At 40.1% G+C, this 27,165-nt stretch overlaps 1 protein-coding gene across 2 annotated transcripts; it reads right to left on the bottom strand.

Annotated features, from left to right (window-relative positions):
- Positions 1 to 3,725: 3,725 nt before the first annotated feature.
- Positions 3,726 to 27,084, bottom strand: tmem236 (transmembrane protein 236). 2 transcript variants are annotated; one of them, XM_045694583.2, is made up of 4 exons: positions 26,572 to 27,084; positions 14,785 to 14,857; positions 8,963 to 9,092; positions 3,726 to 4,746 (listed from the first exon to the last, which is right to left on the bottom strand). In XM_045694583.2, the coding sequence occupies exons 1-4, from the start codon at positions 26,820 to 26,822 to the stop codon at positions 4,154 to 4,156; spliced, it is 1,047 nt and encodes a 348-aa protein (XP_045550539.1). In that variant the 5' UTR covers positions 26,823 to 27,084; the 3' UTR covers positions 3,726 to 4,153. The 2 variants fall into 2 exon arrangements, with proteins under 2 accessions (XP_045550539.1, XP_045550538.1); XM_045694582.1 differs by having other exon boundaries at positions 3,726 to 4,749; positions 26,572 to 27,082.
- Between the last annotated feature and the right edge of the window lie 81 nt (positions 27,085 to 27,165).

The following is a 27,165-nucleotide window of genomic DNA, read 5'->3' as shown; positions in this document are numbered from 1 at the left end:
ATCTCCTAGTTAATTACAATTAAACGATTAATCAGTTTAATCGCGTGATAATAATTACAGGGAGCTAATTGATAAACATATCTTCCGTTTAATGGTACCCCCAAAGACACGACAACGGTATTATATACCACGGGTGTCAGCCAATCAGCATTCAGGGCTCGAACCACTCAGATCATAAATTACATTATAAACTGGGTGGTTTGAGCCCTGAATGCTGATTGCCTGATAGCTGTGGTATATCAGACAGTATACCACGGGTATGACAAAGCATTTCTTTTTACTGCTCTAAATAGGTTGGTAACCAGCTTATTATTGCAATAAGGCACCTCAGGGCTTTGTGGTATATGGCCAATATACCACGGCTAAGGTCTGTATCCGTGTTGTGTCGTGCCATGAACAGCCCTTTGCCGTGGTATATTGGCCATATACCACACCCACCCGTGCCTTATTGCTTAATTATACATTACACATGACATTACTCTAGTACAGTGATCTGACCATCTGTTTCTAATATTATCCCAATCCATCTGTTTCCACATTTAATTATTATTTTTTTAAACCTTTATTTAACTAGGCAAGTCAGTTAAGAACAAATTCAAGAAGTACGACATTGCTGTAAAGACATCTCTGAGGATCACTTTGTAGACATTGATGTAATATTTAAAATAGTACAACAAAGTAAATCCTGTTTTCAATAGATTTGGCCATACACGCAGAACTTATTGGGCAGCTGCTGCTTAGCACTGGATTTCTTCAAATGCTACTTCTGAAGAAATTACATGCACCTGCATGTTAACTTGCTTGGAACCAAAAAACCCAAAAAATAAACCAGCAGATCAGTTGAACTTCCGCTTTTATTGAGTCAAACGAGTTAGATACCAGACAGCTGCGCATCTAGGTTCTCTACTCTTGGCCCAATGAAATATCGATGTATCAGGAACATTGAAAATAGCAAGGCTGGTAATCAAAAATATTTATCATAAGAATATAGACCCAGTGAATTGTAAGAAACTTGAGTACAGTAAACTCTAGTATAGTTCCATGCCGTCCCTAGGAGGGGTGCGTCACTTGAGTGGGTTGAGTCACTGACGTGATCTTCCTGTCCGGATTGGCGCCCCCCCTTGGGACTGGTGTTTTGCGGGTACTATTTAATGAAGCTGCCATTTGAGGACTTGTGAGGCATCTGTTTCTCAAACTAGACACTAATGTACTTGTCCTCGTGCTCAGCTGGGCAGAACAAGAATAGACTGACGAGTTTCAGAAGAAAGTCCTTTGTTTCTGGCCATTTTGAGCCTGTAATCGAACCCACAAATGCTGATGCTACAGATACTCAACTAGTCTAAAGGCAGACAGTTGTATAGCTTCTTTAATCAGGACAACAGTTTTCATCTGTGCTAACATAATTGCAAAAGGGTTTTCAAATGATCAATTAGCCTTTTAAAATTATCAACTTGGATTAGCTAACACAACGTGCCATTGGAACACAGGAATGATGGTTGCTGTTAATGGGCCTCTGTAGATATTCCATAAAAAAAAAAAATCTGCCGTTTCCAGCTACAATAGTCATTTACAACATTAACAATGTCTACGCTGTATTTCTGATTAATTTGATGTTATTTTAAATGGACAAAAAAAATGTGCTTTCCTTTCAAGAACAAGGACATTTCTAAGTGACCCCAAACTTTTGAATGGTAGACTATATCATACTTCAGACAAAAATGATTGTTGATGTAAATCATTGTACAACACCATGGGTAAGCTCTGGCCATCATCGTTCAGCTTGAATAAGTGGATTTCTGTGGATGTGGGTGTTTTATTAACATGGACATCAGCTTTAGGGAGTGGTAATAGTGGCCAATTGTGATTGAAATTGAGATCAGCTGGGCGGGTAATCTTAGCGCATATTATTGGTTTAATGGAGATCACCTGGTGTTGAGTGTTGGTTGTAATTGACCCACAAAGTCCTTTTGGAAAAATGTTAACATCCTTAAAGTCTCTCTCCAGTCATGTAATATGAACAAATATGGAGTACGATGGAATAGGAATAAATACGTAACTTACATCTAAAAAGTGATGGCTCACTGTATTGTAGTTTGTAGTTATATGGGCTAACTCTAGGGGGTATGCAATACCTTATACAAGAAACAAGCTGTAAAATACCTGGGAAAGACGTGTCTGTGATACATTATGGGGATATCATTGTTTCATTTCTTTGACATTCAGAGGCTGACTTTGCTTGGGAAGTAATCTAATTCTGTCACTATCAATTGATTAAGATAGTGACTATCTATACAATAGAAGATGTTTAACCCAGACCATTTTTAGGGAAACACGTATTACCTTCTCTCATTAGGTTAAGCCACGGAAGAAGAGTAGCCAGCAGTTAAAGCTTACATTTTCTGAATCGGTAGGTCTACTCTGTCAGGGGCGGAAAGGTAGGCTTAACTTTTGAAAGTACCATGCTCAGATTCCTAATGACGTCTCAGATTTAACTATTTTCAAATGGGGATCATTTTGTTGCAAACAAGACACTTTGGCATTGGAGAAATATGTTAAGATGAACACATAGGCCTATCTCTGTCCATTCTCAGTCTGTAATTTCAGTAATTTGTGGTATTACAAAAAGATTATGCTAATATGTTAAATTACATAGAATTGCATGAAATGTTAATGAAACGCAATTCTTTCTCGGTGCTGCAAATACGATGATAGATTAATTTGATAGCTTCTACTATAAATTAAATCTTTCCCCCCCTACTCTTGTCTACGGTGGTCTGCAAACCCACAAACTCCTGACCTGCAACCCCATGCACTATCATCGCCATGCCATGTAAAGTTTACAGGACAAAGAACAGTTTTTAAAACAACATGTTTTGGTCTGTCCAAGAAGTGAGGGTAAATTGTAGACATGTTCTCTGCTTTCCATTTCATTTAAATTATTATTTTGGGTATAGGGGAGGGTTCAGGCAGGGCCATCCATTTTCATTTCAGAGAGGTCCAATTTTCCCCATGTAACACTTATTATAAATAATGTCCACTCCCTAGCACCAGGGGACATGGGCTAGCCCTAATGTCTTCCTCAACTATGGTATCAAAACCAATAACTCAGTGAATCCTGATGTAACCTCTTTAGAACATGCTTAACCTTGTCCTCAGGCTCGATTTCCTGACATATAGAGCCTGGTAACACTGTGCTACAAAGACTTGAAAGGGGTGTAGTTAAAATCGAGGCGTGAGAGGGAGCGAGCCGGTTACAGCTGTATTATGGGAATTTGAGAAATGGCGACGTGTTCGATCACATTAACCATATTATTTTTGGGAAGCTCAACTGATTCTGTGTTCGGGCATATACAGTTTATATGTGAAAAAAGATGCATACTTTCAGATTTTCCTAACTCACTTCGTTGTTTAAATCACTTGCTCTGCTTGGCACATTGAACTCCACAATGTAGGGGGGAGGTTCTAAGGGTTCTGCTAGATGGTGATGGACTGAGCGATCAGCCAATTAAAACTGACTGTTTTCCAGTGGTGGAAAAAGTACCCAATTTTCATCCTTGAGCAAAAGTAAAAAGGTACCTTAATAGAAAATGACTCAAGTAAAAGTGAAAGTCAACCAATAAAATACTACTTGAGTAAAAGTCTAAAATTATTTGGTATTAAATGTACTTAAGTATCAAAAGTATAAATAATAGAAAATTCCTTATTAATAAGCAAACCAGACACGATTTTCTTGTTTTTTTTTTTAATTTACGGATAGCCAGGTTTACAGTTCAACACTCAGATATAATTTGCAAACGAAGCATTTGTATTTCGTGATTCTGCCAGATCAGAGGCAGTAGGGATGATCAGGGATGTTCTCTTGATAAGTGTGTGAATTAGACAATTATCCTCTGCAGCTAAGCATTCAAAATGTGATGTGTACTTTTGGGTGTCGGAAAATGTAAGGAGTAAAAATTTTATTATTTTCTTTAGGAATGTAGTGGAGCAAAAGTTGTCAAAAATATAAATATTAAAGAAAAGTACAGATACCCAAAAAGTACTTTACACCACTCCTGTTTTCACTGCTCCTGCCATAGACTCCCAGTCAAGTCCAGTTCTGAGGCGCTGTGAAACCAGACGTCTCGACAGAGAGAGAGCTGGCTGGTGGGCAAGACTAGAACATGCTCTCTCTGCGGAAGAGGCGGAGCTTGGTCAGGAAGTTGAAGTAGGTGAATGTCAGGCAGACCAACAGGTTCTTCATTGGGTAAAGCAGCGGTGTGATGTAGCCGTGGACAGAGATCAGAGCGAGGCGCAGCAGCAGGAAAGGCAGGTCCTGCAGGAAAAAGCCAGCTGATGGCAGTAAAGCGCTGTGAGGCGTCACTGCCAGACGGAGACAGGACAGAAATGCCAGGATGTAGACAGCAAACACCCAGCCAGAGTAAAACACGTCTGGAATCCCCGCCACGCGCACCAGCTCCACCACATCCATCCAGAACAGGAAGCTGTGAACAAACACCTCTGACCTCATATCCTGGGACCACAGGACACGGAGCGGGCCAGAGTGGGAGTGTGACGAGGAGTACAGGTAGGTCGCGCTGGCTGGTCGTGAGCCGACTGCTTCCTGGTCCCTCCACCTCCCTGTAGCCGAACCGTTCCCCAACACCCCGTTCTGCCCCCTCTCATAGTATAGCTGGCCCGACACGCTGTTCACCTGCTCCAGGTGGGTCAGAACAGGACCCGGCATGTCCAGACCCATTTCCATACGGTCTGCTGGAGGAGACAACAGGACATCATTATATAGTAGTATCAGTGGTGCCCACATTGATCGTGTCTCTGCTTAGAAGAATACTTATTTTATAGAATTGATGCCTTTCATCAAATAGCAGAAAACAGATCATTCAGTCGACACTCTTACCAGTTACAGACTATGGCAATATTGTCTACATCAGGGGTGTCAAACTCATTTTGCCCAGGGACCGCATTCGGTCTTCAATGAGGTCTGGAGGGCCACATTGAAAATGTGTTATATTTCCTCGTTGACAAAGTGTGGAAAAAAATCATCTCAATCCATTCTTTTGGGAATTCTCGATGCTCTCTGACTGTTGAGCTTTTTCAGCGAGCTGGACACAGTCAAGAAACAATATGAATGTAGGTCCATCATCATTACCGTAAATTCCGGACTATAAACCGCAACTTTTTTCCCAGGCTTTGAACCTCGCGGCTTAAACAATGATGCGGCTAATATATGGATTTTTCCCGCTTAATTAAAAAAAAAAAAAAAAAACACATTCTGTGACGTGCTCAGTTTTTTGGCGGCATGAAGCTTTCATTAGACCAATGAAATTGCCGAATGGGTTAAGGTCAAACAACTTTTTTGTTTACTGTTTAGATTAAATCGAGCGCTCTCAAACTTCCCATCATTCTGATTACGGTAGTCATTTTGTCACCCTCATCATGGCAAAAAACACAGAAATGCATATGATGCAGCTTTCAAGTTGAAGGCGATTGATCTGGCTGTTGGAAAAGGAAATAGAGCTGCTGCACGGGAGCTTGGTCTTAATGAGTCGATAAGACGTTGGAAACAGCAGCGTGAGGAATTGACTCAGTGCAAAAAGACAACTAAAGCTTACTGCTAATTTTTTATTTTTTGTTACAAGTCGTGTTTCGTTAAAGCCTATGTATTTTTGTTACAAGCTGTGTTTCATTAAAGCCTGTGTAAAGTTAATTTGTTTCAATGTACCGGTAGGCACCTGCGGCTTATAGAAATGTGCGGCTTATTTATGTTCAAAATATATATATTTTTTAAATTCAGTGGGTGCGGTTTATATTCAGGAGCGCTTAATAGTCCGGAAATTACGGTACTACAGTTTCCATTTGGATTTAGTCATTTCTAAAAGGTCCAATGCAGCTGTCTTTTTATCTCTATCAAATAATGTTTGATTCTGTATAATTCTGGCCCCTCTTTGGACACTGTGTTTACTAACCTCCAGACAAGCTTCAATGCCATACAACTCTCCTTCCGTGGCCTACAATTGCTCTTAAATGCAAGTAAAACTAAATGCATGCTCTTCAACCGATCGCTGCCCGCACCTGCCCGCCCGTCCAGCATCACTACTCTGGACGGGTCTGACCTAGAATATGCAGACAATTACAAATACCTAGATGTCTGGTTAGATTGTAAACTCTCCTTCCAGACTCACATTAAGCATCTCCAATCCAAAATTAAATCTAGAATCGGCTTCCTATTTCGGAACAAAGACCCCTTCACTCATGCTGCCAAACATACCCTCGTAGAACTGACCATCCTGCCGATCCTTGACTTCGGCGATGTCATTTACAAAATAGCCTCCAACACCCTACTCAGCAAATTGGATGCAGTCTACCACAGTGCCATCCGTTTTGTCACCAAAGTCCCATATATTACCCACCACTGTGACCTGTATGCTCTCGTTGGCTGGCCCTCGCTTCGTATTCGTCGCCGAACCCACTGGCTCCAGGTCATCTATAAGTCTTTGCTAGGTAAAGCCCCACCTTATCTCAGCTCACTGGTCACCATAGCAGCAATCACCCGTAGCACACGCTCCAGCAGGTATATTTCACTGGTCACCCCCAAATCCTATTCCTCCATTGGCCGCCTTTCCTTCCAGGTCTCTGCTGCCAATGACAGGAACGAATTGCAAAAATCACTGAAGCTGGAGACTCATATCACCCTCACTAACTTTAAGCATCAGCTGTCAGAGCAGCTCACAGATCATTGCACCTATACATAGCCCATCTGTAAATAGCCCATCCAACTAACTCATCCCCATATTGTTATTTATTTATTTTTGCTCCTTCGCACCCCAGTATCTCTACTTGCACATTCATCTTCTGCACATTATCACTCCAGTGTTTAATTGCTAAATTCTAATTACTTCGCCACTACGGCCTACTTATTGCCTTACCTCATTTGCACACACTGTATATAGATTTTTTTTTCTGTTGTGTTATTGACTGTATGTTTGCTTATTCCATGTGTTGTTGTTTGTGTCGCACTGCTTTGCTTTATCTTGGCCAGGTTGCAGTTGTAAATGAGAACTTGTTCTCAACTGGCCTACCTGGTTAAATAAAGGTGAAATAAAAATATCTGGGTAAGAATTTAGTATCTTACTGTGATCGTTTTCAATCAAAATGGTCAAATATAGTTCTTAGCAACAAGCAATTTCCCAAGGACTGTCTGGGAGTGGTATGAGTGGGGAGAGGAAAACTGAAAACTAGCTGTTATTGGCAAAGGTTTGGAACCATCTTTGTTATTGGTCTATTAACTAATGTACCGCCTGGTGATGTCACCAGGCAGGCCAAAACTCCATCCCACAAAAACAGAGCTGTTTGAAAAGACCGCCTAACAGTAAAGGGGAATTATCATCAATTTCACACTATCATTCCAACCTCAATGTGGAAATATACACTACCTTTCAAAAGTTTGGGGTCACTTAGATATGTCCTTGTTTTTGAAAGAAAAGCCTATTTTTTTTTGTCCATTAAAATATCAAATTGATCAGAAATTCAGTGTAGACATTGTTAATGTTGTAAATGACTATTGTAGCTGGTAACGGCTGATTTTGAATGGAATATCTACAGAGGCCCATTATCAACAACCATCCCTCCGGTGTTCCAATGGCACGTTGTGTTAGCTAATACAAGTTGATCATTTTAAAAGGCTAATTGATCATTAGAAAACCCTTATGCAATTATGTTAGCACAGCTGAAAACTGTTGTCCTGATTAAAGAAGCAATAAAAAAAACTGGCCTTCTTTAGACTAGTTGAGTATCTGGAGCATCAGCATTTGTGGGTTTGATTACAGGCTCAAAATGGCCAGAAACAAAGCACTTTCTTCTGAAACTAGTCAGTCTACACCTCACAAGTCCTTCATTAAATAGTACCCGCAAAACACCAGTGTCAACAGTGAAGAGGTGACTCCGGGATGCTGGCCTTCTAGGCAGAGTTACAAAGAAAAAGCCATATCTCCGACTGGCCAATAAAAATAAAAAATTAAGATGGGCAAAAAAACACAGACACTGGACAGAGGAACTCTGCCCAGAAGGCCAGCATCCCGGAGTAGCCTCTTCACTGTTGACGTTGAGGCTGGTGTTTTGCGGGTACTATTTAATGAATCTGCCAGTTGAGGACTTGTGAGGCATCTGTTTCTCAAACTAGACATTCTAATGTACTTGTCAGCATGCTAAGTTGGGCACCGGGGCCTCCCACTCTTTCTATTCTGGTTAGAGCCAGTTTGCTCTGTTCTGTGAAGGGAGTAGTACACAGCGTTGTACAAGATCTTCAGTTTCTTGGCAATTTCTTGCATGCAATAGCCTCCATTTCTCAGAACAAGAATAGACTGATGAGTTTCAGAAGAAACTGCTTTGTTTCTAGCCATTTTGAGCCTGTAATCGAACCCACAAATGCTGATGCTACAGATAGTCAACTAGTCTAAAGGCAGACAGTTGTATAGCTTCTTTAAATCAGGACAACAGTTTTAACAGTTTTCATCCAGATACTCAACTAGTCTAAAGGCCAGTTTTGCTGCTTCTTTAATCAGAACAGTTTTCAGCTGTGCTAAAATAATTGCATAAGGGTTTTCTAATGATCAATTAGCCTTTTAAAATGATCAACTTCGATTAGCTAACACAACGTGCCATTGGAACACAGGAGTGATGGTTGCTGATATTGGGCCTCTGTACGCATATGTAGATATTCCATTCAAAATCAGTCGTTACCAGTTACAATAGTCATTTACAACATTAACAATGTCTACACCAAGTTTCTGATCAATTTGTGAGGCAGTAACAACGGTACCATGCCCAGTGAGGCAGTAACAACGGTACCATGCCCAGTGAGGCAGTAACAACGGTACCATGCCCCAGTGAGGTAGTAACAATGGTACCATGCCCAGTCAAGGCAGTAACAACGGTACAATGCCCAGTGAGGTAGTAACAATGGTACCTTGCCCTGTGAGGCTGCACGGCCGGATCCTCTCGATGATATCAACACAGATGAGAGAGAAGAGCACAAGAGAGTTGGGCAGCTCAGAGAAGTGGTCCTGTCTGTACTGTGGTCCCTTATCCACCTGCACCTGAATGGACCAACGTAGAGCGAGATTGAGTTAGGGTTTAGGGCTAGGGGTTAAGGTTAGGGTTAGATGTCAGGGGTTAAGGCAGTTCAGAGAAGTGGTCCTATCTGTACTGTGATCCTTTATCCACCTGCACCTGCATGGAGCAACTTAGAGACAGTTAAGGGTTAAGGATAGAGTTCAAGGGTTAGGGTTAAGGAAGCTCAGAGTATCTGTCCACCGGCATCAACAGAGAAAATGTCTTCTGTAACCACGTTTCAAATCAAATCTTATTTGTCACATGCGCCAAATACAACAGGTATTCAGCGCTTACTTAGAAGCCCTTAAACAACAATGCATTTAAGAAATAAGAACAACAAATAATTAAAGAGCAGCAGTAAATAACAATAGCGGGGCTATATACAGGGGGTACCGATACAGAGTGTGTGCGGGGGCACCGGTGTCGAGGTAATTGAGGTAATATGCATATGTACAGTCGTGGCCAAACGTTTTGAGAATGACACAAATTTTAATTTCAACAAAGTTTGCTGCTTCAGTGTCTTTAGATATTTTTGTCAGATGTTACTATGGAATACTGAAATATAATTACAAGCATTTCATAAGTGTCAAAGGCTTTTATTCACAATTACATGAAGTTGATGCAAAGAGTCAATATTTGCAGTGTTGACCCTTTTTCAAGACCTCTGCAATCCACCCTGGCATGCTGTCAATTAACTTCTGGGCCACATCCTGACTGATGGCAGCCCATTCTTGCATAATTAATGCTTGGAGTTTGTCAGAATTTGTGGGTTTTCACAAGTTCTCAATGGGATTAAGGTCTGGGGAGTTTTCTGCACATGGACCCAAAATATCGATGTTTTGTTCCCCGAGCCACTTAGTTATCACTTTTGCCTTATGGCAAGGTGCTCCATCATGCTCGAAAAGGCATTGTTCGTCACCAAACTGTTTCTCGATGGTTGGGAGAAGTTGCTCTCGGAGGATGTGTTGGTACCATTCTTTATTCATGGCTGTGTTCTTAGGCAAAATTGTGAGTGAGCCCACTCCCTTGGCTGAGAAGCAACCCCACACATGAATGGTCTCAGGATGCTTTACTGTTGGCATGACACAGGACTGATGGTAGCGCTCACCTTGTCTTCTCCGGACAAGCTTTTTACCGGATACCCCAAACAATCGGAAAGGGGATTCATCAGAGAAAATGACTTTACTCCAGTCCTCAGCAGTCCAATCCCTGTACCTTTTGCAGAATATCAGTCTGTCCCTGATGTTTTTCCTAGAGAGAATTGGCTTCTTTGCTGCCCTTCTTGACACCAGGCCATCCTCCAAAAGTCTTCGCCTCACTGTGTGTGCAGATGCACTCACACCTGCTTGCTGCCATTCCTGAGCAAGCTCTGTACTGTTGGTGCCCCGATCCCGCAACTGAATCAACTTTAGGAGATGGTCCTGGTGCTTGCTGGACTTTCTTGGGCGCCCTTCACAACAATTGAACTGCTCTCCTTGAAGTTCTTGATGATCCGATAAATGGTTGATTTAGGCGCAATCTTACTGGCATCAATATCCTTGCCTGTGAAGCCCTTTTTGTGCAAAGCAATGAAGACGGCACGTGTTTCCTTGCAGGTAACCATGGTTGACAGAGGAAGAACAATGATTCCAAGCACCACCCTCCTTTTGATGCTTCCAGTCTGTTATTCGAACTCAATCAGCTTGACAGAGTGATCTCCAGCCTTGTCCTCGTCAACACTCACACCTGTGTTAATGAGAGAATCACTGACATGATGTCAGCTGGTCCTTTTGTGGCAGGGCTGAAATGCAGTGGAAATGTTTTGGGGATTCAGTTCAATTGCATGGCAAAGAGGGACTTTGCAATTAATCGCAATTAATCTGAACACTCTTCATAACATTCTGGAGTATATGCATATTGCCATCATACAAACTGAGGTAGCAGACTTTGTGAAAATTTATATTTGTGTCATTCTCAAAACTTTTGGCCACGACTACAGTTGAAGTCGGGAGTTTACATACACCTTAGCCAAATACCTTTAAACACAGTTTTTCCACAATTCCTGACATTTCATCCTAGTAAACATTCTCTGTCTTTGGTCAGTTATGATCACCACTTTATTTTAAGAATGTGAAATGTCAGAATAATAGTAGAGAATGATTTATTTCAGATTTTATTTCTTTCATCACATTCCCAGTGGGTCAGAAGTTTACATGCACTCAATTAGTATTTGGTAGCATTGCCTTTAAATTGTTTAACTTTGGTCAAATGTTTCAGGTAGCCTTCCACAAGCTTCCCACAATAATTTGGGTGAATTTTGGCCCATTCCTCCTGACAGAGCTGGTGTAACTGAGTCAGGTTTGTACATTAGGCCTCCTTGCTCGCACACGCTTTTTCAGTTCTGCCGGCAAATCTTCTACAGGACTGAGGTCAGGGCTTTGTGATGGCCACACCAATATCTTGACTTTGTTGTCCTTAAGCCATTTTGCCACAACTTTGGAAGTATGCTTGGGGTCATTGTCCATTTGGAAGATCCATTTGCGACCAAGCTTTAACTTCCTGACTGATGTCTTGAGATGTTGCTTCAATATATCCATTTAATTTTCCTGCCTCATGATGCCATCTATTTTGTGAAGTACACCAGTCCCTCCTGCAGCAAAGCACCCCCACAACATGATGCTGCCACCCCCGTGCTTCACGGTTGGGATGGTGTTCTTAGGCTTGCAAGCCTCCCCCTTTTTCCTCCAAACATAATGATGGTCATTATGGCCAAACAGTTCTATTTTTGTTTCATCCGACCAGAGGACAATTCTCCAACAAGTATGATCTTTGTCCCCATGTGCAGTTGCAAACCGTAGTCTGGCTTTTTTTATGGCGGTTTTGGAGCAGTGGCTTCTTCCTTGCTGAGCGGCCTTTCAGGTTATGTCGATAAAGGACTCTTTTTACTGTGGATATAGATACTTCTGAACCCGTTTCCTCCAGCATCTTCACAAGGTCCTTTGCTGTTGTTCTGGGATTGATTTGCACTTTTTGCACCAAATTACGTTAATCTCAAGCAGACCGAACACGTCTCCTTCCTGAGCGGCATGACGGCTGCGTGGTCCCATGGAGTTTATACTTGCGTACTATTGTTTGTACATATAAACGTGGTACCTTCAGGCATTTGGAAATTGCTCCCAAGGATTAAGCAGACTTATGGAGGTCTACAATTAGTTTTCTGAGGTCTTGGATGATTTATTTAGATTTTCCCATGATGTCAAGCAAAGAGCCACTTAGTTTGAAGGTAGGCCTTGAAATACATCCACGGGTACACCTCCAATTGACTAAAATGATGTCAATTAGCCTATCAGAAGCTTCTAAAGCCATGACATTTTCTGGAATTTTCCAAGATGTTTAAAGGCAGTCAACTTAGTGTATGTAAACTTCTGACCCACTCGAATTGTGATACAGTGAATTATAAGTGAAATAATCTGCCTGTAAACAATTGTTGCAAAAATTACTTGTGTCATGCACAAAGTAGATGTCCTAACCGACTTGCCAAAACTATAGTTTGTTGACAAGAAATTTGTGGAGTGGTTGAAAAATTTGTTTTAATGACTCCAACGTAAGTGTATGTAAACTTCCAACTTCAACTGTAGGTAGAGTTATTAAAGTTTCCATCCAATTTTTATTCAAGTAATGTCATACCATAAAAGTCTGATGGAAACAGAAAGTTTTGGTACAGTTTTATAAATGCTGACAGATATTTCGTTCGTTCGACATGGTGGGATATTTTTGTAAATCATTTTTGCAAGAAATGGCAGTGGAAACACCATGCGGAAATATTGATTTAATAAGCATCATATGGAGTAATGTGATGATATGGTGTGTGGTCCTCCTACTACAACTCTGAAAAGAGTTTATTAGGCTACAGATGAAATAATTTATGAACTTCACAGGCTGGTGAAAGGTCATGAGCTTGGTGCTCCTTTCCAATAAATATTCAAGGGCTGATTCTGGTGACATGATGACCCATGCTTGATTGCCGTTTGACAAAGAAAAATATTCTCACTTATCTATTTAATGCAACAGTTTTTGTGACAAAAGCAAATGGTAGAGTTGAAAATGCAATAAACACATTGAACTTTAGATTTTTTTCGGTACATGAAAACTTACGCAAAAAAAGTATATTTTGTGTGCACTACATCATCACACTGATTTTCATCTGCAACAACTCAGTTTGGTGGAAACCTATAACCTATACCTAGCTATAGAAAACGTCAGGAAAAAGTCTTCATAGAGACACTGTCAGGAAAACGTCTTCATTGAGAAAGAGAAGTTAAAGATTTTGGCAGTGCTAAAACAACATTCCATATTATACAACATTCCATATAACTGTCATAACACCCAGTAAGATCTCATTGAATGTCCTGAACATCAGCGAAGGAGATGCTATGAAACAGGAATGTAGCTGGTATATTTTGTGACCAAGTGTTGGTTATTAGGGTGAGACGGTTAGGGTGAGACGGTTAGGGTGAAAATGTAATGACATAACCTTGTGTTTGAATTCCTACTTCATTCCACCGTGGATCAGGTTAATAGTCAACCTGTTGTATTTAGGATTGTTAGTGAGTACCTGACTCCCCGTCACACCCTGTACTTGTGTGTGTGTGTGTGTGTAACCAGGTGGCGAATCGCATCTCTGCATGTCTGGCAGACATATCAGTGTGGATGATGGATCACCACCTCAAGCTGAACCTCGGCAAGACGGAGCTGCTCTTCCTCCCGGGGAAGGACTGCCCGTTCCATGATCTCGCCATCACGGTTGACAACTCCATTGTGTCCTCCTCCCAGAGTGCTAAGAGCCTTGGCGTGACCCTGGACAACACCATGTCGTTCTCCGCTAACATCAAGGCGGTGACCCGATCCTGTAGGTTCATGCTCTACAACATTCGCAGAGTACGACCCTGCCTTACACAGGAAGCGGCGCAGGTCCTAATCCAGGCACTTGTCATCTCCCGTCTGGATTACTACAACTCCCTGTTGGCGGGGCTCCCTGCCTGTGCCATTAAACCCCTACAACTCATCCAGAACGCCGCAGCCCGTCTGGTGTTCAACCTTCCCAAGTTCTCTCACGTCACACCGCTCCTCCGCTCTCTCCACTGGCTTCCAGTTGAAGCTCGCTGTGAGGGGAACGGCACCTCCGTACCTTCAGGCTCTGATCAGTCCCTACACCCAAACAAGGGCACTGCGTTCATCCACCTCTGGCCTGCTGCCCCCCCTATCTCTGCGGAAGCACAGTTCCCGCTCAGCCCAGTTAAAACTGTTCGCTGCTCTGGCACCCCAATGGTGGAACAAGCTCCCTCACGACGCCAGGACAGCGGAGTCAATCACCACCTTACGTAGACACCTGAAACCCCACCTCTTTAAGGAATACCTGGGATAGGATAAACTAACCCCCCCCCCCCCCCCCCCCACAAAAAAAAATACAAAAATAAAAGTAAAAATTAAATAAGATAGATGTACTGTTGTTCCACTGGATATCATAAGGTGAATGCACCAATTTGTAAGTCGCTCTGGATAAGAGCATCTGCTAAATTACGTAAATGTAAATGTGTGTGTGTGGTCACTGTGCACACATACTCCACTCACGAGAGAGTCAAAAAGTCAAGTGACACATGCACTGACATTTATATATTTAAAAAAAAATTGTTTTACCTTGGAACCGGCGATCAGAATAGAGAAGCATGGTAACGTGCACAGAATCACATAGGCCAATGTTGTTGGTCTCCTGAAAAACAGCATGTTAGTCAATGACATAGGCCAAACTACAACCCAAATACTATAGTACATACTACAACCCAAATACTATACTACAACCCAAATACTATACTACATACTACAACCCAAATCCTCCAATACTGCAACCCTGGTGTTGCAAGTGCCATGCTCTACCAACTGAGCTACACAGGAAAATGTAATATATAATGTAATGTATAATGAATAATGTAATGTATAACGTATATTGAATAATCTATAATATAATGCGTAATGTATAATGTAAAGTGTGATGTATAATGTAATGTCATGTATAATGTAATGTGTAATGTATAATGCAAAGTGTGATGTATATTGTAATGTCATGTATAATGTAATGTATAATGCAATGTATAATTTAATGTATAGTAAGATGTAATGTGTACTGTATAATGTAATGTATATAATGTATAATGTAATGTACGGTATAATATAATGTATAATGTAACGTAATGTAAGGTATACAATAAAGGTATATAATGCAATGTATAATATAATACGTAACGTAAGGTATAATGTAAGGTATAATGTAATGTAAGGTATAATGTAATGTATGTAATATAATGTAATTTATAATGTTAAGTATAACGTAAAGTATAACGAAATGCACAATGTCATGTACAATGTAATGTATAAAGTAAAATATGTTATGTACAATGAATAATGTATAATATAATGTATAAAGTAATATGTCATGTATAATATAATGTAATATGTCATGTATAATGTAATGTCATGTATAATGTAATGTCATGTATATTGTAATGTGTACTGTATAATGTAATGTATATTATGATATGTAGTGTATAATATGTAATGTATAATATGATGTGTAGTGTATAATATGATATGTAGTGTATAATATGTATAATGTAACGTGTAATGTATAGCAAGGTATAATGTAATGTAATATTCAAGGTAATATATAAATGTATAATATATAATGTAATGTCAAATGTAAGATATAATGTAAGGTATAATGTAATGTATAATACAAAGTGTGATGTATAATGTAATATGTACTGTATTATATGTATAATGTAATGTGTAATGCAATTTATGGTAAGGTATAATGTAATGTAATATAATATAATGTATAATGTAAGGTATAATGTAATAAATAATATAATGTATAATAGTGTAATGTAAGGTATAATGTAATGTATAATATGTTATGTACATTGAATAATGTATAAAGTAATATGTAATGTGTCATGTGTGATGTATAATATAATGTAATATGTAATGTAAAGTGTGATGCACAATGTAATGTATAATATATAATATAATGTAATGTATAATGCATAATGCAAAGTCTGACCTATAATGTAAGGTATATTGTATAATGTAAGGTATAATATGATATGTATAATGCAAAATGTGATGTACAATGCAATATGTAATGCATAATGTAATATGTAATGTATAATGTAATGTATAAAATGATACAGTGAGGGGAAAAAAGTATTTGATCCCCTGCTGATTTTGTACATTTGCCCACTGACAAAGAAATGATCAGTCTATAATATTAATGGTAGGTTTATTTGAACAGTGACAGACAGAATAACAAAAAAATCCAGAAAAACGCATGTCAAAAATGTTATAAATTGATTTGTATTTTAATGAGGGAAATAAGTATTTGACCCCGTCTCAATCAGAAAGATTTCTGGCTCCCAGGTGTCTTTTATACAGGTAACGAGCTGAGATTAGGAGCACACTCATAAAGGGAGTGCTCCTAATCTCAGTTTGTTACCTGTATAAAAGACACCTGTCCACAGAAGCAATCAATCAATCAGATTCCAAACTCTCCACCATGGCCAAGACCAAAGAGCTCTCCAAGGATGTCAGGGACAAGATTGTAGACCTTCACAAGGCTGGAATGGGCTACAAGACCATCGCCAAGCAGCTTGGTGAGAAGGTGATAACAGTTGGTGCGATTATTCGCAAATGGAAGACACACAAAAGAACTGTCAAATCTCCCTCGGCCTGGGGCTCCATGCAAGATCTCACCACGTGGAGTTGCAATGATCATGAGAACGGTGAGGATTCAGCCCAGAACTACACGGGAGGATCTTGTCAATGATCTCAAGGCAGCTGGGACCATAGTCATCAAGAAAACAATTGGTAACACACTACGCCGTGAAGGACTGAAATCCTGCAGCGCCCACAAGGTCCCCCTGCTCAAGAAAGCACATATACATGCCCGTCTGAAGTTTGCCAATGAACATCTGAACGATTCAGAGGACAACTGGGTGAAAGTGTTGTGGTCAGATGAGACCAAAATGGAGCTCTTTGGCATCAACTCAACTCGCCGTGTTTGGAGGAGGAATGCTGCCTATGACCCCAAGAACACCATCCCCACCGTCAAACATGGAGGTGGAAACATTATGCTTTGGGGGTGTTTTTCTGCTAAGGGGACAGGACAACTTCACCGCATCAAAGGGACGATGGACGGGGCCATGTACCGTCAAATCTTGGGTGAGAACCTCCTTCCCTCAGCCAGGGCATTGAAAATGGGTCGTGGATGGGTATTCCAGCATGACAATGACCCAAAACACATGGCCAAGGCAACAAAGGAGTGGCTCAAGAAGAAGCACATTAAGGTCCTGGAGTGGCCTAGCCAGTCTCCAGACCTTAATCCCATAGAAAATCTGTGGAGGGAGCTGAAGGTACGAGTTGCCAAATGTCAGCCTCGAAACCTTAATGACTTGGAGAAGATCTGCAAAGAGGAGTGGGACAAAATCCCTCCTGAGATGTGTGCAAACCTGGTGGCCAACTACAAGAAATGTCTGACCTCTGTGATTGCCAACAAGGGTTTTGCCACCAAGTACTAAGTCATGTTTTGCAGAGGGGTCAAATACTTATTTCCCTCATTAAAATGCAAATAATTTTATAACATTTTTGACATGCGTTTTTCTGGATTTTTTGTTGTTGTTATTCTGTCTCTCACTGTTCAAATAAACCTACCATTCAAATTATAGACTGATCATTTCTTTGTCAGTGGGCAAACGTACAAAATCAGCAGGGGATCAAAAACTTTTTTCCCTCACTGTATGTATAATGAGATATGTATTGTAATATGTAAGGTAAAATATAATATGTATAATGTGATGTGTACTGTATAATATAATGGATATGATATGTATAATATGATATGTAATATGATATGTATAATGATATGCATAATATATAATGTATAATATGATATGTATAATGTAATGTAAATGATATGCATAATATATAATGTAATGTATAATATGTCATATGTAATGTATAATATGATATGCGTAATGTAATGTATAATATGATATGCGTAATGTAATGTGTAATATGATATGTATAATGTATAATGCAAAGTGTGATGTATAATGTAATGTATAATGAAATATGTCATGTGTAATGTAATGTATAATATGATATTTATAATGTAATATGTCTTGTAATATGTAATGTATAATATGATATGTACAGTTGTGGCCAAAAGTTTAGAATGACACAAATATTAATTTTCACAAAGTCTGCTGCCTTAGTTTATATGATGGCAATTTGCAAATACTCCAGATTGTTATGAAGAGTGATCAGATGAATTGCAATTAATTGCAAAGTCCCTCTTTGCCATGCAAATGAACTGAATCCCAAAAGAACATTTCCACTGCATTTCAGCCCTGCCACAAAAGGACCAGCTGACATCATGTCAGTGATTCTCTCATTAACACAGGTGTGAGTGTTGACGAGGACAAGGCTGGAGATCACTCTGTCATGCTGATTGAGTTCGAATAACAGACTGGAAGCATCAAAAGGAGGGTGGTGCTTGGAATCATTGTTCTTCCTCTGTCAACCATGGTTACCTGCAAGGAAACACTTGCCGTCATTATTGCTTTGCACAAAAAGGGCTTCACAGGCAAGGATATTGATGCCAGTAAGATTGCACCTAAATGAACCATTTATCGGATCATCAAGAACTTCAAGGAGAGCAGTTCAATTGTTGTGAAGAAGGCTTCAGGGCACCCAAGAAAGTCCAGCAAGCACCAGGACCATCTCCTAAAGTTGATTCAGTTGTGGGATCGGGGCACCAACAGTACAGAGCTTGCTCAGGAATGGCAGCAGGCAGGTGTGAGTGCATCTGCATGCACAGTGAGGCGAAGACTTTTGGAGGATGGCCTGGTGTCAAGGGCAGCAAAGAAGCCACTTCTCTCCAGGAAAAACATCAGGGACAGACTGATATTCTGCAAAAGGTACAGGGATTGGACTGCTGAGGACTGGGGTAAAGTCATTTTCTCTGATGAATCCCCTTTCCGATTGTTTGGGGTATCTGGAAAAAAGCTTGTCCGGCGAAAACAAGGTGAGCGCTACCATCAGTCCTGTGTCATGCCAACAGTAAAGCATCCTGAGATCATTCATGTGTGGGGTTGCTTCTCAGCCAAGGGAGTGGGCTCACTCACAATTTTGCCTAAGAACACAGCCATGAATAAGGAATGGTACCAACACATCCTCCGAGAGCAACTTCTCCCAACCATCCAGAAACAGTTTGGTGACGAACAATGCCTTTTCGAGCATGATGGAGCACCTTGCCATAAGGCAAAAGTGATAACTAAGTGGCTCGGGGAACAAAACATCGATATTTTGGGTCCATGTGCAGAAAACTCCCCAGACCTTAATCCCATTGAGAACTTGTGAAAACCCACAAATTCTGACAAACTCCAAGCATTAATTATGCAAGAATGGGCTGCCATCAGTCAGGATGTGGCCCAGAAGTTAATTGACAGCATGCCAGGGTGGTTTGCAGAGATCTTGAAAAAGGGTCAACACTGCAAATATTGACTCTTTGCATCAACTTCATGTAATTGTCAATAAAAGCTTTTGACACTTATGAAATGCTTGTAATTATACTTCAGTATTCCATAGTAACATCTGACAAAAATATCTAAAGACACTGAAGCAGCAAACTTTGAGGAAATTAAAATTTGTGTCATTCTCAAAACTTTTGGCCACCACTGTATAATGCAATGTGTGCTGTATAATGTAATGTTTACTGTAATGTAATGTATAATATGTATAATGTATATGATTTGTATAATATGATATGTATAACATAATGTGATATGTATAATATATGTATAATGAATTATGATATGTAATGTATAATATGTATAATGTAATAAGATATGTATAATATAATGAATAATATATGTATAATATGATATGTATTATGATATGTATAATGTAATGTATAATATGATATGTATAATGTAATGTAATGTATAATATCATATGTATAATATATGTATAACGTAATGTGTACTGTATAATGTAATGTGTACTGTATAATGTAATATGCAAAATAATGTATAATATGATTGTATAATGTATATGATGTATAATGAAATGTATAATATGATATGTAATATATTGTATCATGCAAAGTGTGATGTATAATGTAATGCGTAATGTAATATATCATAAAAAGTGTGACGTATAATGTCATATGTCATGTGCAGTATAACATAATGTCATGTATAATGTAATATGTAATGTATAATATTATGTAATGTATATAACAATTTCATGTATAATGTCATGTATAATGTAATGTCATGTATAACGTAATATGTAATGTAAGGTTTAATATAATGTATAAAGTAATATTTAATATAAGGTATAATAAATAATGTAATGTCTAATATAATGTAATGTATAATATGTCATGTATAATGTAATGTCTAATATAATGTATAATATGTCATGTATAATGTGTCACGCAAAGTATAATGTATATTATATAATGTAAAGTGTGATGTATACTATATAATGTCTGTGATGTATAATGTAAAATGTAATGTATACTCTATAATGTACGTGATGTATAATGTAAAGTGTGATGTATACTCTATAATGTATGTGATGTATAATGTAATATGCAAAATAATGTATAATATGATTGTATAATGTATATGATGTATAATGAAATGTATAATATGATATGTAATATATTGTATCATGCAAAGTGTGATGTATAATGTAATGCGTAATGTAATATATCATAAAAAGTGTGACGTATAATGTCATATGTCATGTGCAGTATAACATAATGTCATGTATAATGTAATATGTAATGTATAATATTATGTAATGTATATAACAATTTCATGTATAATGTCATGTATAATGTAATGTCATGTATAAAGTAATATTTAATATAAGGTATAATAAATAATGTCTAATATAATGTAATGTATAATATGTCATGTATAATGTAATGTCTAATATAATGTATAATATGTCATGTATAATGTGTCACGCAAAGTATAATGTATATTATATAATGTAAAGTGTGATGTATACTATATAATGTCTGTGATGTATAATGTAAAATGTAATGTATACTCTATAATGTACGTGATGTATAATGTAAAATGTAATGTATACTCTATAATGTACGTGATGTATAATGTAAAGTGTGATGTATACTCTATAATGTATGTGATGTATAATGTAAAGTGTGATGTATACTATATAATGTACGTGATGTATAATGTAAAGTGTGATGTATACTATATAATGTACGTGATGTAAAATGTAAAGTGTGATGTATACTATATAATGTACGTGATGTATAATGTAAAGTGTGATGTATACTATATAATGTAAAGTGTGATGTATACTATATAATGTAAAGTGTGATGTATACTATATAATGTATGTGATGTATAAAGTAAAATGTAATGTATAATGCAATGTTCTAATTTATGAATGTGATGTATAATGTATAACACAATATATACTGCTCAAAAAAATAAAGGGAACACTTAAACACATCCTAGATCTGAATGAAAGAAATAATCTTATTAACCTCTTGACGGTGTGCCCATTTAAAACGGCCTACTACTCAAACTCAGAAGCTAGGATATGCATATAATTAATACTTGTGGATAGAAAACACCCTAAAGTTTCTAAAACTGTTTGAATGCTGTCTGTGAGTATAACAGAACTCATATGGCAGTCAAAACCCAGAGACAGATCGAAACAGGAAGTGGAATTCTGAATTGCGGACTCAACTTCATCACGTTGCCTATTAATCACACCGTGAGCTATGGTTCATTGAGCACTTCCTATTGCTTCCACTAGATGTCTCCAGTCTTTACAAAGTGATTTGAGTCTCCTACTGTGAAAACTGACAGAATGACACGCTGTGGAACGTGGTCACACGGAGAGGGCCATCACCATTATGACGCCGGCGCCCCTGGCTACCCTCCCCTTTCGAAACGTTTATAAAGACAATGCAATCGTCCCCCTTTGAATCTTATTGGAGCTCTGGTTGAAAAAGGCCCTAAAGATTTATGTTATACAACGTTTGACATGTTTGAACGAACCTAAATAAGAAAAAAATGCATTTTGTTGAAAGAATAGTCCCGCGGCCACGGAGCTTTTGGTGCAGCCTTCAGAACGCGCTAACAACAACAAGCTAATGGAACATAAAGGATGAACTTTTTCGAACGAAAATACATTTGTTGTGGACCTGGGAATCCTGGAAGTGCCTAAGGATGAAGATAATCAAAGGTAAGGGATTATTGACAATAGTATACAAGACTAGATTTGATATGCGATTGTTCCAAGATGGCGCGGAACTGTATTGCTAGCATATTGTTCTGAGTATGGCATCCCCTTTTATCGCAAAGTGTGATTACCCAGTAAAGTTATTTTTAAATCTGGCATTACAGGTGCTTTCAAGAGATATTCATCTATAAATCTTAGAATGATAATATTACATTTTAAAAATGTTTTCGAATAGTAATTTAGTAAATTGTAGCGCTGTCTCATCGGATGCATTTCAGGGAAAATAGTTAGTCAACGTTACGCACCGATGTAAAATGCTGTTTTTATATATAAATATGAACTTTATCAAACAAAAGAATGCATGTATTGTGTAACATGATGTCCTAGGTGTGTCATCTGATGAAGACTGTCAAAGGTTAGTGCTGCATTTAGCTGTTTTTTGGTTATTTGTGATGCATGTGGTTGTTCGGAAAATGGCTATGTGGCTACTTTTACGATATACTCCTCTAACATAATCTAATGTTTTGCTTTTGCTGTAAAGCCTTTTTGAAATCGGACAACGTGGTTCGATTCAGGAGAGGTGTATCTATAAAACGATATAATTTGAATAAAAAAAAAAATAAAAAAAAGCATTACATTTTGTTATGCTAATGGCGATAGGATTTTTCGCTGGATGTCCGTCCCGCATACAGGCCGCACAGGGGTTAAATACTTTTTCTTTACATAGTTGAATGTGCTGACAACAAAATCACACAAAAAGAATCAATGGAAATCCAATTGATCAACCCATGGAGGTCTGGATTTGGAGTCGCACTCAAAATTAAAGTGGAAAACCACCTACAGGCTGATCCAACTTTGATGTAATGTCCTTAAAACAAGTCAAAATGAGGCTCAGTAGTGTGTGTGGCCTCCACGTGCCTGTATAACCTCCCTACAACGCCTGGGCATGCTCCTGATGAAGTGACGGATGGTCTCCTGAAGGATCTCCTCCCAGACCTGGACTAAAGCATCCGTCAACTCCTGGACAGTCTGTGGTGCAACGTGGCGTTGGTGGATGGAGCGAGACATGATGTCCCAGATGTGCTCAATTGGATTCAGGTCTGGGGAACGGGCGGGCCAGTCCATAGCATCAATGCCTTCCTCTTGCAGGAACTGCTGACACACTCTAGCCACATGAGGTCTAGCATTGTCTTGCATTAGGAGGAACCCAGGGCCAACCGCACCAGCATATGGTCTCACAAGGGGTCTGAGGATCTCATCTCGGTACCTAATGGCAGTCAGGCTACCTCTGGCGAGCACATGGAGGGCTGTGCGGCCCCCCAAAGAAATGCCACCCTACACCATGACTGACCCACCGCCAAACCGGTCATGCTGGAGGATGTTGCAGGCAGCAGAACGTTCTCCACGGCGTCTCCAGACTCTGTCATGTCTGTCACGTGCTCAGTGTGAACCTGCTTTCATCTGTGAAGAGCACAGGGCGCCAGTGGCGAATTTGCCAATCTTGGTGTTCTCTGGCAAATGCCAAACGTCCTGCACGGTGTTGGGCTGTAAGCACAACCCCCACCTGTGGACGTTGGGCCCTCATACCACCCTCATGGAGTCTGTTTCTGACCGTTTGAGGAGACACATGCACATTTGTGGCTTGCTGGAGAACATTTTGCAGGGCTCTGGCAGTGCTTCTCCTGCTCCTCCTTGCACAAAGGCGGAGGTAGCGGTCCTGCTGCTGGGTTGTTGCCCTCCTACGGCCTCCTCCACGTCTCCTGATGTACTGGCCTGTCTCCTGGAAGCGCCTCCATGCTCTGGACACTACGCTGACAGACACAGCAAACCTTCTTGCCACAGCTCGCATTGATGTGCCATCCTGGATGAGCTGCACTACCTGAGCCACTTGTGTGGGTTGTAGACTCCGTCTCATGCTACCACTAGAGTAAAAGCACCGCCAGCATTCAAAAGTGACCAAAACATCAGCCAGGAAGCATAGGAACTGAGAAGTGGTCTGTGCTCCCCACCTGCAGAACCACTCCTTTATTGGGGGTGTCTTGCTAATTGCCTATAATTTCCACCTGTTGTCTATTCCATTTGCACAACAGCATGTAAAATGTATTGTCAATCAGTGTTGCTTCCTAAGTGGACAGTTTGATTTCACAGAAGTATGGTTGACTTGGAGTTACATTGTGTTTAAGTGTTCCCTTTATTTTTTTGAGCAGTGTATAATGTAATGTATAATTACATTATGTTTTAGATTGCAGCCCAAAAAAATGCTTCAGAGTTCAAGTAACAGACACATCTTAACATCAACTGTTCAGAGGACACTGCGTGAATCAGGCTTTCATGGTCGAATTGCTGCAAAGAAACCAAGTGAACGGGTGATTTACGCATGTGTGGTTCACACAGTGAAGCATGGAGAAGGTGTGATGGTGCGTTGCTGGTGACACGGTTTGTGATTTATTTAGAATTCAAGGCACACTTAACCAGCATGGCTACCACAGCATTCTGCAGCGATACGCCATCCCATCTGGTATGAGCTTATTGGGATTATCATTTGTTTTTCAACTGGACAATGACTCAAAACACACTTCCAGGCTGTGTAAGGACTATTTGACCAAGAAGGAGAGTGATGCATCAGATGACCTGGCCTCCACAATCACCCGACCTCAACCCAATTGAGATGGTTTGGGATTAGTTGGACCGCAGAGTGAAGGAAAAGCAGCCAACAAGTGCTCAGCATGTGGGAAATCCATCATGTTGGAAAAGCATTCCTTATGAAGCTGGCTGAGAGAATGCCAAGAGTGTGCAAATCGGTCATCAACACCAAGCCATAAGACTCCTGAACATCTCATCAATTGGCTACCCAGACTATTTGCATTGCCCCCCCCCCCCCCCCCTACTCTGTTATCATCTATGCATAGTAATTTTAATAACTCTACCTACATGTACATATTACCTCAACTAACCGGTGCCCCCGCACATTGACTCTGTACCGGTACCCCCCAGTATATAGTAAGCATTTCATTGTAAGGCTTACACCTGTTAAATTCGGTGCATGTGACTAATACAATTTTATTTGATTAGGGGCGTCAGTTTGGATGGGGAGCGTCGCTGCACAGCTATTTTCAGGTCTCTCCAGAGATGTTCGATCGGGTTCAAGTCCGGGCACTGGATGGGCCACTCAAGGACATCCCCACAGCATGATGCTTTCACCACAATGCTTCACCATAGGGATGGTGTCAGGTTTCCTCCAGATGTGACGCTAGGCATTCAGGCCAGAGTTCAATCTTGGTTTCATCAGACCAGAGAATCTTGTTTCTCAAGGTTTGAGAGTCCTTTAGGTGCCTTTTGGCTAACTCCAAGTGGGCTGTTGTGCCTTTTACTTTAGAGAGTGGCTTCCGTCTGGCAAATCTAACATAAAGGACTGATTGGTGGAGTGCTGCACAGATGGTTGTCCTTCTGGAAGGTTCTCCCATCTCCACGGGGGAACTCTGGAGCTCTGTCAGAGTGACCATCGGGTTCTTGGTCACCTCCCAAACTAAGGCCCTTCTCCCCCGTTTGCACAGTTTGGCCGGGCAACCAGCTCCAGGAAGAGTCTTAGTGGTTCCAAACTTATTCCATTTAAGAATGATGGGAGGCAACTGTGTTCGTTGGTACCTTCAATGCTGCAGAAATGTTTTGGTACCCTTCCCAGAATCTGTGCCACAACACAATCCTGTCTCAGAGCTCTACGGACAATTCCTTCGACCTCATGGCTTGGTTTCTGCTCTGACAACTGTGGGACCTTATATAGACAGGTGTGTGCCTTTCCAAATCATGTCCAATCAACTGCATTTACCACAGGTGGACTCCAATCAAGTTGTGGAAACACCTCAAGGACGATCAAGATGCACCTGAGCTCAATTTCGAGTCTCATAGCAAAGGGCCTGAATACTTATGTAAGGTACGTTTTTTTATTTTTAATACATTTGCAAAAAATCTCTAAAAACCTGCTTTCGCTTTGTCATTATGGGGTATTGTGTGTAGATTGATGAGGAAAAAATGTATTTAATACATTTTAGAATAAGGCTGTAATGTAACAAAATGTGGAAAAAAGGAAGAGGTCTGAATACTTCCCAAATGCACTGTCTAATGTAATGTACTCACCACTGCGTGATGTCTGTGATCACCGTGCGCTGCTTGAGGACAAGATACCGGAGTGGAACCCAGACCAGCAGAGATACAGAGGTAACGTAGGCTATGGAAGCTGCTACCACCAACCAATAGGCAGTCAGATCTCCTCTGACATGGAGCATCAGGGAAGCAAACCTCTCCATCACCACGAATATTGGAACACTGAGACAAGCGACCTGTAACACCTCGTACACCACCAGCTTGATCATCCGCCCTGATGGCATGTTGCCTTTAACCCTTGTCCCCCAGGGTTTAGATCCAGCCGCTTCCTTTATCAACCTCTCAACACAAGTCTGGACTGAAACTACTCCTGTTCTCAGTCTGGTCTGAAACCCTTTCAATTCTCAGTCTGGTCTGAAACCCTTTCAATTCTCAGTCTGGTCTGAAACCCTTTCAATTCTCAGTCTGGACTGAAACTACTCCTGTTTTGTCTGACTGGAGCAGAAACCAGTGAACCCTCCTGTGGACTCTGCTCACCAACACTGCTTACACATCACTGTGCAGCGTCACACGACTCAGTAATAAAAGTATATGATTTCCCAAGGCAATAAGGTAGTCACGCTCAAC

Source organism: Salmo salar, chromosome 14 (assembly GCF_965601325.2).
Source record: "Salmo salar chromosome 14, fSalSal1, whole genome shotgun sequence".
NCBI classification, from domain to species: Eukaryota; Metazoa; Chordata; class Actinopteri; order Salmoniformes; family Salmonidae; genus Salmo; species Salmo salar.
Note: the sequence above shows the minus strand (reverse complement) of the source record. Positions and strands in the feature narration are given on the sequence as shown.

Coding starts and splice junctions, on each gene's coding strand:
- tmem236 (XM_045694582.1), bottom strand. CDS start 26,822: ATGCCATCAGGGCGGATGATCAAGCTGGTGGTGTACGAGGTGTTACAG. Junction 14,858..26,571: donor ATCACAGACATCACGCAGTG/GTGAGTACATTA, acceptor GCTGTTTTTCAG/GAGACCAACAACATTGGCCT. Junction 4,750..8,962: donor GTGCAGCCTCACAGGGCAAG/GTACCATTGTTA, acceptor TGTCTCCTCCAG/CAGACCGTATGGAAATGGGT.